At 41.5% G+C, this 13,863-nt stretch overlaps 1 protein-coding gene across 2 annotated transcripts in view; it reads left to right on the forward strand.

The window, feature by feature from the left end:
* Positions 1–9,623, forward strand: part of tmem71 (transmembrane protein 71) — a 55,281-nt gene extending 45,658 nt beyond the window's left edge. The window contains exons 10-12 of one of the 2 annotated variants that reach the window (XR_009644623.1): positions 100–124; positions 655–708; positions 6,915–9,623. Coding sequence is in view for 1 of the 2 variants with exons in the window: in XM_060823711.1 (XP_060679694.1) it covers positions 100–123 (24 nt within the window). In the remaining variant the exon portion in view is untranslated. The remainder of the gene's footprint in view (positions 1–99; positions 125–654; positions 709–6,914) is intronic. The other variant, XM_060823711.1, reaches the window with a different exon arrangement.
* The last annotated feature ends 4,240 nt before the right edge of the window (positions 9,624–13,863 follow it).

Here is a 13,863-nt window from a genome sequence, read left to right on the forward strand (position 1 = left end):
GCCTTTGTCACAGTCATATCAAATATTATGTAATAGAAGAGTAAGGTCCTACATCAATTGTAGTTTTATTGAACTAATCTGTGATGTATTTTTTTAAAGGAAATCACAACAAAACAAGACTGAGGTAAATTTTAATAGCATTTTATTTATTTTCTAGGCAAATAGATCTTGCTAAGATGTATCTAAGACGTTTTTACTGTTTCAGAACTGTTTTTTTCTCAGCAACTAATTGCCAAAGCTTGTGTCTAATAAGATAAAGAGTAATTTTGTTTTTCATATGGTTGGTAATGGACAGAGATAATCAAAAACTAAGGAAGTTTGCAAAAAAAGGTATATTTTCTGTGCTATATGGACAACACCACCAGCAAGGATGGTGAACTTATAGTGGAAAGGTGGAGTAAAAGATTACAGACAGTAACAAAATGAGTATTATTACATCATCTGCCTGTATTTTACGCTGCTGTGTTATATAAAGGTTCTGAATGTGTTATTGTTGGAGAATGCATTAAGCACAAACCCAATTTGATAACCACATAAGGACTTGGGCAGAGAAATGGGGGAACGTTTTTGGATCTTGAAGAGGTCAGACGTGTCATCTCATGATTCCTCATAGCCTCAAATACAATGTCTAACTTACTAATGTAACTTGTCCAGATCTTGCTGCATGAGAGCTACTAAATACAAGATCCAGATTTGGGCTGAAAAGTGGTAAGTAACATTTGCACCATATAAACCCCAGAAAATGACCATTTCCAATAAGCGCCAATCTAATCACTGCCCCTTGACATTCAGTGGTGCTAGCAACACCAAACTCCCAACACCCCCCCCCCCCAACCCTCCATTATCAACATCTTAGGGGTTACGAATGACTAAAATTCAAGTGGACTAGTGACATAAATACAGTGGCTAAGAGGAGATCAGGGAGTAGGAATACTGCAGCAAGTAACTCACCACTTAACTCATCAAAGCTTGGCAATCATCATGCAAGTCATGAGTATGAGGAATACTCTCCACTTGCCTGGACGAGTGCAGCTCCAACAATACTCAAGAAGCTTTGCACCATCCAGGACAAAGTAATCCATTTGATTGGTAACACATCCACAAGCATTCACTGCCTCCACCACCAATACTCAGAAGCAGCGATCTGTACTATGTATAGGATTTACTACATAAGTTCACCAAAGATCCTTAGGCAGTACATTCCAAACCCACAACCACGCCCACCTATAAGGACAAGGGCAGCAGGCGTATGGGAACACCACATTTGCAGGTTCCCCTCTAAGCCACTCACCAGCTTGACTGGAATTTATACCACTTTTCCTTCACTGTTGCTTGGGCAGTATCCTGGAAGTCCCTTCCATTGGCGTTGTAGATCTACCTACAGCAGATGGACTGCAACAGTTCAAGAATGCAGCTCACCACCATCTCAAGGATGGGCAATAAATGCTTGTACAGTTAGTGACTTCACATCTCATGTGTCAATAAAAAATAAATTCAGTAAACTACATCTTGTTTAAGACAAGACCTTCTTCTCGTTCGACTCATGAATAGGTTTCCTGTACCACTTGAAATCAATTATGTCCTTAGAGACAGTCAAGAAAATAATGGGGGTGGCAGCAAAATACTGGAACCTGCCAAGCTAGTAGTGGTGAGCATCACACAACATACTCCATTGAAACCAATAGGATTGGATATCAGGTGGTGAGCTGGAGAGGTGGATACTTTCTACCTTCACCTTTCCATTTGGTCTTTGGTGCTGGCTAGAAGCAAGTTCAAATCGACAGACCCCCTACTGTTGTGTAGAAAGTGCAGAGGAAATCTTCAAAAAGCAACTAGGAGAGCAAAGAGGGAGCATGAGAAACATTGGTAGGTAAGATTAGAGAGGTATTTTATGAACATAGTGGAGAAAGAGTAGAAGGTGTTCGGGACCAAGGGGACAATCTTGTGCATGGAACCAGAGGACATTGGTAGGGTGTCTGCCTTCACTTTGGAGGAGGAGGGTGTAGGTTCAGAATTCCAGAAGCAGGACTGTGAGATTCTTGAGCAATTTGACATCAGGACACAGGTTCCGATCCACTGTCTGGTCAGTAGAGGATGGTAGAGCTAAACCAGGGAATTACATATTCGTGAATCTCACATCAGTGTAGGAAAATTATTGGGGAAAATTGAAGGAAAGATTTCATCTTCACTTGGAGAGGAAAGGTTTGATAAGAAGTAGTTAGCATGGCTTTGTCAGTGGGAGGTCCTGGCAAACAAATTTAATTGAATTTTTTCAGGAGATGATAAAGTTTGTAGATGATAGTACAATTTATATGGATTTCAACAAAGCGTTTAACAAGATTCCATGGGAAACTGATAAAGAGGTAAAAACACATGTAATTAAGATAACTTGGCAACCTATATCCAAACTTCACTGACTGGTAGGAGACAGAAAGTGATCATAGAATGTTGTTTGTGTGACTGGAATAGACAGGCAGGAGGCTGGAAGAACACAGAAAGCCAGGCAGAAGGTGAACAAGTCAACATTTCAGGTGTAACCCTTCTTCAGGTCTATAAGATATACACAGTAAATGATATAGATGACAACGTGGAAATGAGAAAAGTAAATTTGGGTGACACAAAGATTGGCAAGCTGACTTAGTGAAGAAGGTCTGAGGTTACAGGATTGATCAGATGGGCAGACTGGTTCCAGATGGAGTTTTACCCTGACGTGGTGTCTTTTGGAAGCAGTAGCAAGACAAGGGAGTACTCAAAAAATGGTAGGATGCTGGGAAGCTCAGAACAATAGGGATTTTGGGGCGTTTGTCCACAGATCCCTGAAGGTGGCAGTTCCAGTTAATGGGCTAGTTAAGAAGGCACTTGTCTCTATCATTTGTGGCATAGATTATAAGAGCGGAGAGGTTATGTTGGAGCTGTAGAGAACTTTGGTTAGGCCACAGCTGGAATACTGCATGCAGTTCTGGTCGCCATATTAAAGCAAGGATGTGATTGCAGAGGAGATTTACCAGGTTGTTGCCCGGGATGGAGAAGCTTAGCTGTGAAGAGAGGATGGATAAACTTGGAATGTTTTCTTTCAGAGTAAAGAAGGGTGCGATGGGACTTGATTTGAGGTGTATGAGGGGCACGGACAGGATAGATAGAAAGCAACTGTTCCCCCTAGTTGAATGGCCTATAAAAAGGGGGCACAATGTTTAGGTGGAAAGCAGGCGGTTTACCGGGGATTTGAGGAAAATGGTTGTCACATCAAGTGGTGGGAATCTGGAATGCCACTGCCTGGGAGGGAAGTATTAAAGCCTTTTTTAAAGTTGCTTGTATGAGCACTTAAAATTCAAGGCCCTGGGCCAACTACTAGAAAGTGGGAGTAAAAGTCAAGTTGCCAGTCCTACCAGACCATAGGGCCACTTTCTAATTACAGAGAGACAACTGGAACTGTTTTAACCTGACGGTCACCACAACTCAGGTGGGGGTGGGTGGGAGAGGTTGAGGAGGCGAGTCCTCTACAGTAACCTCAGCTGGTATAGGAACTGACCCATGCTTTTAACATTACTCTGTATTGCAAGCCAGTTATTTAGCCAACTGCACTACCCTACACCCTTTTGGCCAAAAGCGGGAATAGTGTAGATTTAGTTTTCATAGTCAGTGTAGACACAATGGGCTGGAGGGTCTCTTCTGAACAGCATGATTCCTTGAAGCCCACTATGCTTGTGTCAGAAGCGAAGGCAACTTTATGGTTGACTTTGAAATGCAGTCATTAAAGTGTAATCTGCTTGATGCAGAACACTGTGAACTGAGGCCTGGCCAAAGGTCACCCTCTCCATGTCTCTCTTCTGGGCTCTGGTGATTTTCCTTGGGAGGGGAGGAACTCAAAGAGAATGTTTCATTTAAAATAGGAAATAACCCTGCAGTTTTGTTGATTGCACTAACGTTCCCAGTAGCCTCATTATTTGAAGTCCGTTTCATTGTCTAAGCATTGAGAATTATTTGTTCCTTTTGAGTCTTTACTACAGTTCAATCATTTTTAATATGCATTTAAACCTATAAGTTCTCGTGAAGCTAGTTCAGAAGGGTTCTGCAGTGTGAGCTTTGCTTACTTTCTGTTAATTAATTAGTGAGGTCTTGTCTTATTAAGCAACATTTTGCAAGAATGAATTTAGGATTATATTTTCTGTTGGGAAAGACCCTTCAGTCCAACCAATTCATGCTGACCAGATATTCTAAATCAATCAAGTCCCATTTGCCAGTACTTGGCCCACATCCCTCTAAATCCTTCCTATTCATATACCCAGCCAGATGCCTTTTAAATGCTGTAATTGTACTGGTGTTATGATATAGTGGTGAACCCCTCTATTAATTAAACCAAATACCCAGAAAAACTCACCTCGCCCTGTAATTAGTTATAATATGAGTGACAGAGAACTCCCAAATTCCACAATTTGAAGAAAATAACATCAATTTATTTTATAGCCCTAAAAGTAAACATTAAATAACAACTATTCACAATTCTTAAGCCCTCCTTTCTCTGAACTGCTTATTACCTGCCTCTAACTCTATAACGATATGCTTTTCCAATAAGACACTTATTGAAATTACATCAACTTAATTTCAAAACCATATAACTGCTGTTGTCTTTGGTCTCTGTCTTCTCCTGGCTGAAGATCCCCTGAGTCATCTTTCTTTTTACTGGAAGTATGGTTCTTATGAAAAGGTACTTGTGACAGAGAGTGTTTCCTAATTTCTTGGGTCTCTCTTGATGGCAGTTGCTGTCTCTCTAATTTTCAAAATGTCAGCATTTTATATTCCCAACATCAGATTGTCACACTTGGTTCAATGTTGGCAAAACAATAAATTCAAACTCAATTGGGTTTTAGTATCCTGGGACATAATTTAAACTGGTTAAATTTGAAGTGTTGTCAAAACAGCAACCAAAACTCAGGTATCCATTTCACAGTCAAATGTTACACACTTTCAATTTTCCAGTAAATTCTGGGATTGCCATCTAGCTATATACATAGTTGCTTGTAATCTCTCAGTTCAGAATAACATTCATTCTCTCTTAAAAGTACAGTTCACACCTTCAACTTCTAACACCAGCCTCCATCAATTCCTCTGGCAGCTCATTACATAAATGCACCACCCTCTGCATGAAATGTTTTCCCTTGGGTCCCTTTTAAATCTTCCCCCCTCTTATCCTAAATCTACACCGTCTTGTCCTGGACTCCCCCACCCCAGGGAAAAGACTTCTTCTATTTACCTTACCCATGCCACTCATGATCTTATAAACCTCTATAAGGTCACCCCTCAGCCTCCAAAGTTCCAGGGAAAACAGCCCCAACCTATTCAGTCCCTCTCTGCAGGTCAAATCCTCCAGCCCCGGCAACATCCTTGTAAATCTTTTCTGAATCCTTTCAAGTTTCACAGCATCCTTCTCACAGGAGGGAGACCAGAATTGCACACAGTATTCCAAAAGTGGCCTAACCAATGTCCTGTACAGCCACAGCATGACCTCCCAACACCCATATTCTCAATGTTCTTCTTCACTATCCTATCTACCTAAGACTCCACTTGCAAGGAACTATGAATCTGCACTCCAAGGTCTCTTTGTTCAGCAACACTCCCCAGGGCTTTACCATTAGGTATATAAATCCTGCCCTGATTTGCCTTTCCAAAATGCAGCACCCCATCTTTTCTTTTGTTTTAGTTAGTTATTTAACATGGTAGTTAATCATGGACATAATCACGTCTGCCAGCAGACTTTCTTCAACAGAAGTTTTTACACAAAAGAAAAAATGGGGAATAAAAAAGCAAACCTAGCTAAAGGAAGCATTTTGCATCATTTTAAATCACACAGCAAAACCAAGCTTCTGCCTATTTTTAAATTCAAAATTCCCATCCTTTGAGCTGAAGTGAAAACTTACTTTTGAACTGAGATCTTAACAAAAAAGCTCACCCATCCAGAATTTTTCTGAACTGAAATCAAGCCAAATGACTTAGATGTTTACTCAACCTGTAGTAAGCACCACAGTATAAAGCTTTTTCCTTTAAGACCACAGGGTGTGCAGTCATCTGTTCCTTGAAACATACTGGAATAAGTCACTTTTTGGAAAGACTGATTTTTTTTTTAAAGAAACCGTTCAGAAAAGTAACCAACTCCCATATGCCACTATTTTTTGAAATCTAAATGCCAAAATGGTATTAATTTCGATACAAATTATGCATCTCTCAGCACACTATATAGATCTGTGTGAAGATACACTGAACATTGAGAAAAGAGTACACAAATTTTGTGTGAAATTGGTGAAATAACTGCGCAAATGTTAAAATATGATCCTAATTAATGTTTGGCCGGACACATCACAGCCAAATCTATCAATTGCTCAAGTATATAGTTAATTCCCATGAAATCGATGATTGGTTGAGCAAACCTTATGGTGATTACATTTTATAACCATTGTGTAGAAGATGTAGAAGTTTTAATACATATACAAACAGATTCAAAAACAGCTTCTTTCAACCTGCTGTCAGACTTTTGAATGGACCTCCCAAATGTTAATTCTGATCTCTTTTTCTCTCTGCACCTCCTCAGTTGCTGTGACTCTGTATTCTGCACTCTCTTCTGCTGCCCTGATGCACTTTGTATAATACCAACTGCTTGTATAGCACACAAACAACACTTCTCATTGCATCTTGGTGTGTGACAATAAATCAAACTCAAAAAATGACTTTATTTTGCCAAAGATGGAAGTCAGTCAAATTAAAACTTGAATCCTTTTTACCAAATCCGATTTTAAATGGGGTGTGACTGCATGTGAAGTGTCCTTCTCTCTCAAATAGACTGTTTGAAAGTTTTATAATATTACAGTACCCTGGGCAGAACGTAAACAAGATGATTGTAACTTTTTTTTTGCTTGAAACAGAATTTGAAGAACAATTATATGTGAACTGCTTCATAGCAGCACTAGGGATGAAGTTGGAAAAGCCTTGACAATTTTGACAAGTGGGAAGCACATCACGTTGAACTGACGGGAGACGCAATGATCCTTTCTCTCTTGATCTTAAGCACGGTTCTTCGCTTCACAATTCTAGAGAAAACCAAGCAGTTAAATCATTTCAGAAATCAAGATGCTCTTTTAAAGGAGAATGAAAATGTCAAACGGACTTGAATATAAGAAACTATTCTCTCTTGCCCTTACACATCTAGCTTCAAATGATCTTTAAATCTCACCTTGCTTCATTTCCACGCTGAGCCATTTCAATGGTCTCCACGGAGGAATGGCTGATGAAAGACTCTTAAAATGTGGCAGAGACTTATCCTTGGCTAATCCTAGGTGTCCTTGTGTCCATTATCTTTTGACCTCTTTGAAATCCAGGTATGTGTTCAGTTGGTGGAGGCCACAAATAATCTAAGCAGCATCACAATTCATGTACATTCAGCCATTCTGTCTATGAGATAGTAACTGTTGTGCAGCAAGAGCATTCCTAAAATGATGCCATACTAGCTCACTATGCCTCACTTATGAAAAGAGAGAAAGACAATTAAAGATGCTGGCAGCTGCTACTATTATAGATGATGTGGATATCAGATTTAAGAGAACTTCATCTCCTTAAATCATTGGGCTGGGCTGCAGATCCAGCTTTAGCATTTTGTTTGATATCATTCATTCTGCTTTCCTGCTGATCAGTGCCCACATAGAACCAACATCCAGCACCAGTCACTAAGCATATGTGCCTACCCATGATGATGTTGCCACTTATCAAACTCATGATGCAAACAGTCCAAGGGCATTTGTTTGGGTTCCAGCCCTTAGAGGGTTATGCCAGGTGAGTTTCAGTCCATGCCCTTTCAAAGTGGGGTCTTTAGACCGCTGTCCCAAACTTTATTGCACCAGCTTAGGGAGCTTTGGACAGTGCAGTTGCTCAAGATTAAACTCAACAAAAGTCACTGCATCTCTTGCCAAAGACACATTCCAGAAGGAAGTGCACGACAGTTTCTTCCCAATCACAGCCGTCTCAAGAACACTGCATTCAGAGTTCTCACATCTCCAGCTAACCTCCTTAAAGCATTCACCACTGTACCTCCCAACAGAGCTGGGGAGTAAAAGGGCTTTGGCAGCATCCAACATTGCTAATGGACCCCAATGATATGTTTGCTTTAGGTAGTCATGGCCATGGAAATCTCCTGCTGAACATAGAATCCCTATAGCACAGATAAAGGCCATTTGGCCCATTAAGTCTGCAACAACCCTCTTAAGAGATTCCCACTCTATCCCTGTAACCCCACAGTTACCATTACTAATCCACCAGATCTATATATCTCTGGACACTACAGGCATGGCCAATCCATCCAAGCTGCACAGTTTTACACTGTGGAAAGAAACCACAGCATTCGGCAGAGACACATGCAGACTCAGGGAGAGCATTCAAACTCAACACAGATTGTCACCCAAGACTGGAATCAAACCAGGGTCCCTGGTACTGTGGTGCAGTGCTAACCACAGAGCAACTGTGTGGAAGCACCTAATAGCAGCTAGGGCATTGAATTCAAGTTTGGTGGAAAACATAATTGTTCATTTGTAAGAGTGGATAAGTAGTGCCAGCATTATCCGGATTCTGAAGAGGTTAACTGCCACTCTGAGCTTGGCATGAAAAGTGAAAGAGTAAACAGGGAGAGAAATCCCCTTCACTAATCTTCCTGTCACAGAATCTTTTCTCGGCACAGCATCGTAACCACAAAAACACCTGCTGGAGACCAAGTGCAGTTTTCACGGTGAGAAGGGTTTCCTTCATTTTGTGTGGCATCCCCACTGATTGGGACAGATAGAGAACTGATCCATCAGCTTTATAGTGGAAATCCATGAGGGTCACTGGGCAATATTTTGTACATTGGGGCTTTTCGAGTTTGGTTAACACAAAGAGTTTCTAAATTTCCAACGTCTGGGTTATTACTTTGGAACCATATGGACCTACCCCTGCTAATCAGTTGATTATTTGAACATTTTAGATTAGATTACTTACAGTGTGGAAACAGGCCCTTCGGCCCAACAAGTCCACACCGACCCGCCGAAGCGCAACCCACCCATACCCCTACATTTACCCCTTACCTAACAATACGGGCAATTTAGCATGACCAATTCACCTGACCCGCACATCTTTGGACTGTGGGAGGAAACCCACGCAGACACGGGGAGAATGTGCAAACTCCACACAGTCAATCGCCTGAGTCGGGAAATGAACCCGAGTCTCAGGCGCTGTGAGGCAGCAGTGCTAACCACTGTGCCACCGTGCCGCCCACGAACATGCTAAACATGAACAGTGGAATTTATTTGACTACTGAAAGATATCATTTAAGAATAAGCAAACACAAAATGCTATGAATGTTACCGATAAGCATATTAATGTCTATCTGAAAAGTTACTTGCATTTGTTTACTTTCTTTCGCAATAAATTGCTTAAAACCGACCTTGATAATGCCCTTCAAGATTTGTGCCATCGATTCAAAGCAGATTTGATGATCGATTCACCAGGGCTGTAATACAGCTGCAATTTTTCAAGTTTTATTTAAGGATGGATTTATTTGCTCAACTGTAATAAAAGATTGTTTTTCCCTCTCACCTCAAATCAATTTGATTTATTCTCTTAATCTTCATATGGAATTAATGATCACTGTTTAAAAATGAAGGGTTGCCCTCTTAAGACAGAGATAGAAAGATTTTTTTCCCTAACGGGCTGTCATGACGCTTTGTAGCTCTCTTCCTCAAAAGTGGTGGAGGCAGAATCTATGAACGTTTTCTGAAAAAGGTATTAATGGATTCTTGATAGTGTTATGGACTAGGCCAGACCACTCAAAACATTCTTAAGCAGGCAGCCCCAGATCATAACTTTACAATTTTGTTTTGTAAGTATACAGTGAAAATTACCCGGAGTGAGGTAGCTAGGTTGACTACCAGGTTTTGAAACAGACAAAAATGTATTCACAAGATTATACAATGAAACACAAAGAACAGAAGAACCCCAACAGAACTCAGTCTATCCAAACCAAACCTAATTAAGCTATTCTGAATATACACAACAGCCCCAATAAGCAAACCCCCTCAAAAACAGTAAAAATGAAGTTAGAAGGGCATAAGGAGAGAGAGTTTTTCACAACCTGTTCCCACACAGCTGAACCTCTAACTAGTTCTGGACTGAATTGCTCAGAGAGAGAGCTGACCACTCTCCTTTCATTATACAGGTCACTTCTAAAGCGTGACCACTTTGTCCCGAAGTCTCATTTGTTTACATATAAACAAAAGGCCTCAAACCCCTTTTCATCTCTGTCCCAAACCAGACTGATTGGAACCAGGAGCTGTTTATGTCCCCTCTGAAAAAGAAACCAAGGACACAGTATCCTTGAGAAAAGGAACAGAAGGAACAGCTTTGTGACAATTGGAAAAAGGAGATGAAAGATCGCCATGCGTATGCAGGATTATGAAGCTGAATTAAAATCAGACCAACCAGAATGTTACTAATGGATAGATCAGAGTTGAAGAGTCATAGAGATGTACATCACAGAAACAGACCATTCGGTCCACCTCGCCCATGCCGACCAGATATCCCAACCCAATCTAGTCCCACCTGCTAGCACCCGGACCATATCCCTCTAAACCCTTCCTATTCATATAGCCATCCAGATGCCTTTTAAATATTGCAATTGTACTAGCCTCCACCACTTCCTCTGGCAGCTCATTCCATACACGTACCACTCTCTGTGTGAAAACATTGCCCCGTGGGTCTCTTTCATATCTTTCCCCTCTCATCCTAAACCTATGCCCTCGAGCTCTGGACTCCCCAACCTCAGGAAAATGACTTTACCTATTTAACCTATTCATGCCCCTCATAATTTTGTAAACCTCTGTAAGGTCACCCCTCAGCCTCCGACGCTCCAGGGAAAACAGCCCCAGCCTGTTCAGCCTCTCCCTATAGCTCAAATCCTCCAACCCTGGCAACATACTTGCAAATCGTTTCTGAACTCTTTCAAATTTCACAACATCTTTCTGATAGGAAGGAGACCAGAATTGCATGCAATATTCCAACAGTGGCCCAACCAATGTCCTGTACAGCCGCAACATGACCTCCTGTACTCAATACTCTGACCAATAAAGGAAAACATACCAAACACCCTCTTCACTTCAGTTCTTGGGGAATTATCCACATTGGCCCGTTTCAAGACATCCAGCACTTCCTCCTCTGTAATATGGACATTTTGCAAGATGTCACCAATATGTTTCCCTACAGTCTATATCTTCCATATCCTTTTCCACCATAGATACTGATGCAAAATACAATACTCCATCTCTTAATTTGTGCATTCATATGTCCAACTTGACAAATGCCCAGATTTTTAAAGACCAAGAATTACGTTTAATGAAAGTCCAGAATATAATAAATGTTGAAGATTTAAATGTTTTGAGTTTTCATTTCAAAATAAAATAACAATAAAAATGTTAACCATTTCTGTGTAACTTTCTAATGAACAGATTATGAAAGCACTGAATGTATTAGAATATGTAAATGAAGAATTTTTCATTGACTGTTTCACTGCATTGTGTAATATTGTCTGCTATTCCTATCTGTATGCAATAAAATACTTCATCAGAAGTAATAGAATCAATTTACAGAAATGTAGTTAAGAAACTGACCAGTCACAATCTGATTGAATTGTGGAACAGATTTGAGGGGCTGAATACGCATTCCTGTTCCAATGCTCCATGATAATGACAGCATTACAACTATATTTATAATCTCATTTAACAAAAAGAAGTGCAGCAAAGTTCAGCCCTGGACAGATTGAAAGCATGGTGGCTTTGTGGTTAGCATAGCTACCTCGCAGCATAAGGGACCCAGGTTTAATTCTAACCTCAGGTGACTATGAGAGTTTCCTTTCACATTCCAAAAAAAAACGTGTAGGTCAGGTGAATTGGACATGCTATATTGCCCATAGCGTTAGGTGCATTAGTCAGGGGTAAGCATAGCAGCATGTGATTTGGTGAGTTACTCTCCAGAGGATTGGTGTGGACTTGTTCGGCCTGTTTCCATGCTGTAAGGGAATCGAAATTTGACACAGTGAGAGAAGGTGATATTTGATCTAATGATCATAGACTTAGTCACCTTTGAAGGTTTTCAGAACCATTTATAGTAATGAAGACATGTCAACAAACCAGAGATAGGTGGGGAGAGTGCCAAGAATGTCAACTTTGCCTGGTGAAACTTTGGTGATATGTGAACGAGTAATTAAATTTGGGAGGCACAAAAGCAGAATTGGAGTGCAGGGATGCTGGAGAACAAGCTGGAGCTTTTGCAGGCATACAATCTCACAAGCTGAATGGAGAGTTCATAACCTTCGAAAAATTTTATAAAGGCCATTTGTGGCCCAGATGCTAAACGAATCAGCAGCACATTTGTTCTGGTGCCGTCAGTTCTAATCACGCTTGAAGCAGACTGTCATCACCAGCTCTGAAGAGTTGGATGGGACAAAAAGACTTGCAATCACAACTCCTGTAGATTTCGAGCTCAAGACATTCAGGTTATAAAATTGACTCATTGCTCACTGTGCTAAGTGAGCATCAGCAAGCTGGCTATCCACATCACATGCCCGAATAGGCCGGTTTTCAAGGTGCTGTGAGCCACAGGGCAACCCTTGTCAGAAAGCTGCAGCTCAAGTGAGGCCAGGATGTCGGGCTTTCGATCCACAATCACGCATGTCGCCCGTTACATGCTGGGCTCCGGCCCGCTCGCGGTGCCGCAGAGCCGTGGCGTCAGGAGGTCGGCAAAGGCCAGTATGCCTTGCGCTTGGCAGCCAACATTCGGCAAAACCTTTCACCTCTTTGTCTCGATGGCTCCGCTACTGGAGAGCCACGCCCCAGCGCACTAAGATCCTTGGCTCAGCACTCCATGCAGGCAAGAAGGGGGGTGCTTCCGTTTACCAAAGAGCCTATGAAAATGAGGCTTTGGTTAAGAAAAAGAAGGAAGCACATGTCAGGTATAGACAGGATAGTTCGCGTGAATCCTTACAAGAGTGTAAAGACAGTCGGGAAATCAGGAGGACAAAAAGGGGAACCTGAGATAGCTTTGGCAGACAGAGTTAAGGAGAATCCAAAGGGTTTTTACAAATACATTATAAGGACGAAAGGGTGACTAGGGAGAGAATAGGGCCCCTCAATGATCAGCACAGCAGCCTTTATGTCGAGCCACAATACTAAACGAGTATTTTGCATCAGTGTTTACTGTGGACAAGGATAGAATGTATGGAGAAGTATAGAATATAGGGAAATGGATGGTGACCTGTTGAAAATTGTTCACATTCCTCCAGGAGGAATGCTGGATGCCTTGAAATGCACACAAGTGGATAAATGCCCAGGACCTGATCAGGTCTGTGGGAAGCTAGGGAAGTGGTTGCTGGGCCCCTTGCTGAGATATTTGTATCATTGATATCAAATCATGAGGCCTATAGATAGGATAAATAGACAAAGTCTTTTCCCTGGGGTGCGGGAGACCAGCACGAGATGGCAGAGGTTTAGGGTGAGAGGGAAAAGATATCAAAGTAGAACTAAGGGCCACCTTTTTCACACAGAGGGTGGCACGTGTATGGAATGAGCTGCCAGAGGAAGTGGTGGAGGCTAGTACAATTGCAACATTTAAAAGGCATCTGGATGGCTATATGAATAGGAAGGCTTTGGAGGGATATGGCCCGGGTGCTGGCAGGTACGACTAGATTGGGATGGCATATCTGGTCGGAAAGCTCCGACCGAAGGGTCTCTTTCCGTCATGTACATCTCTATGACTCTATGACTCCTTCCAAGCAAAGTTTTCCCGCGAAGCAGCCAGCGC

Source organism: Hemiscyllium ocellatum, chromosome 4, assembly GCF_020745735.1.
Source record: "Hemiscyllium ocellatum isolate sHemOce1 chromosome 4, sHemOce1.pat.X.cur, whole genome shotgun sequence".
NCBI lineage: Eukaryota > Metazoa > Chordata > Chondrichthyes > Orectolobiformes > Hemiscylliidae > Hemiscyllium > Hemiscyllium ocellatum.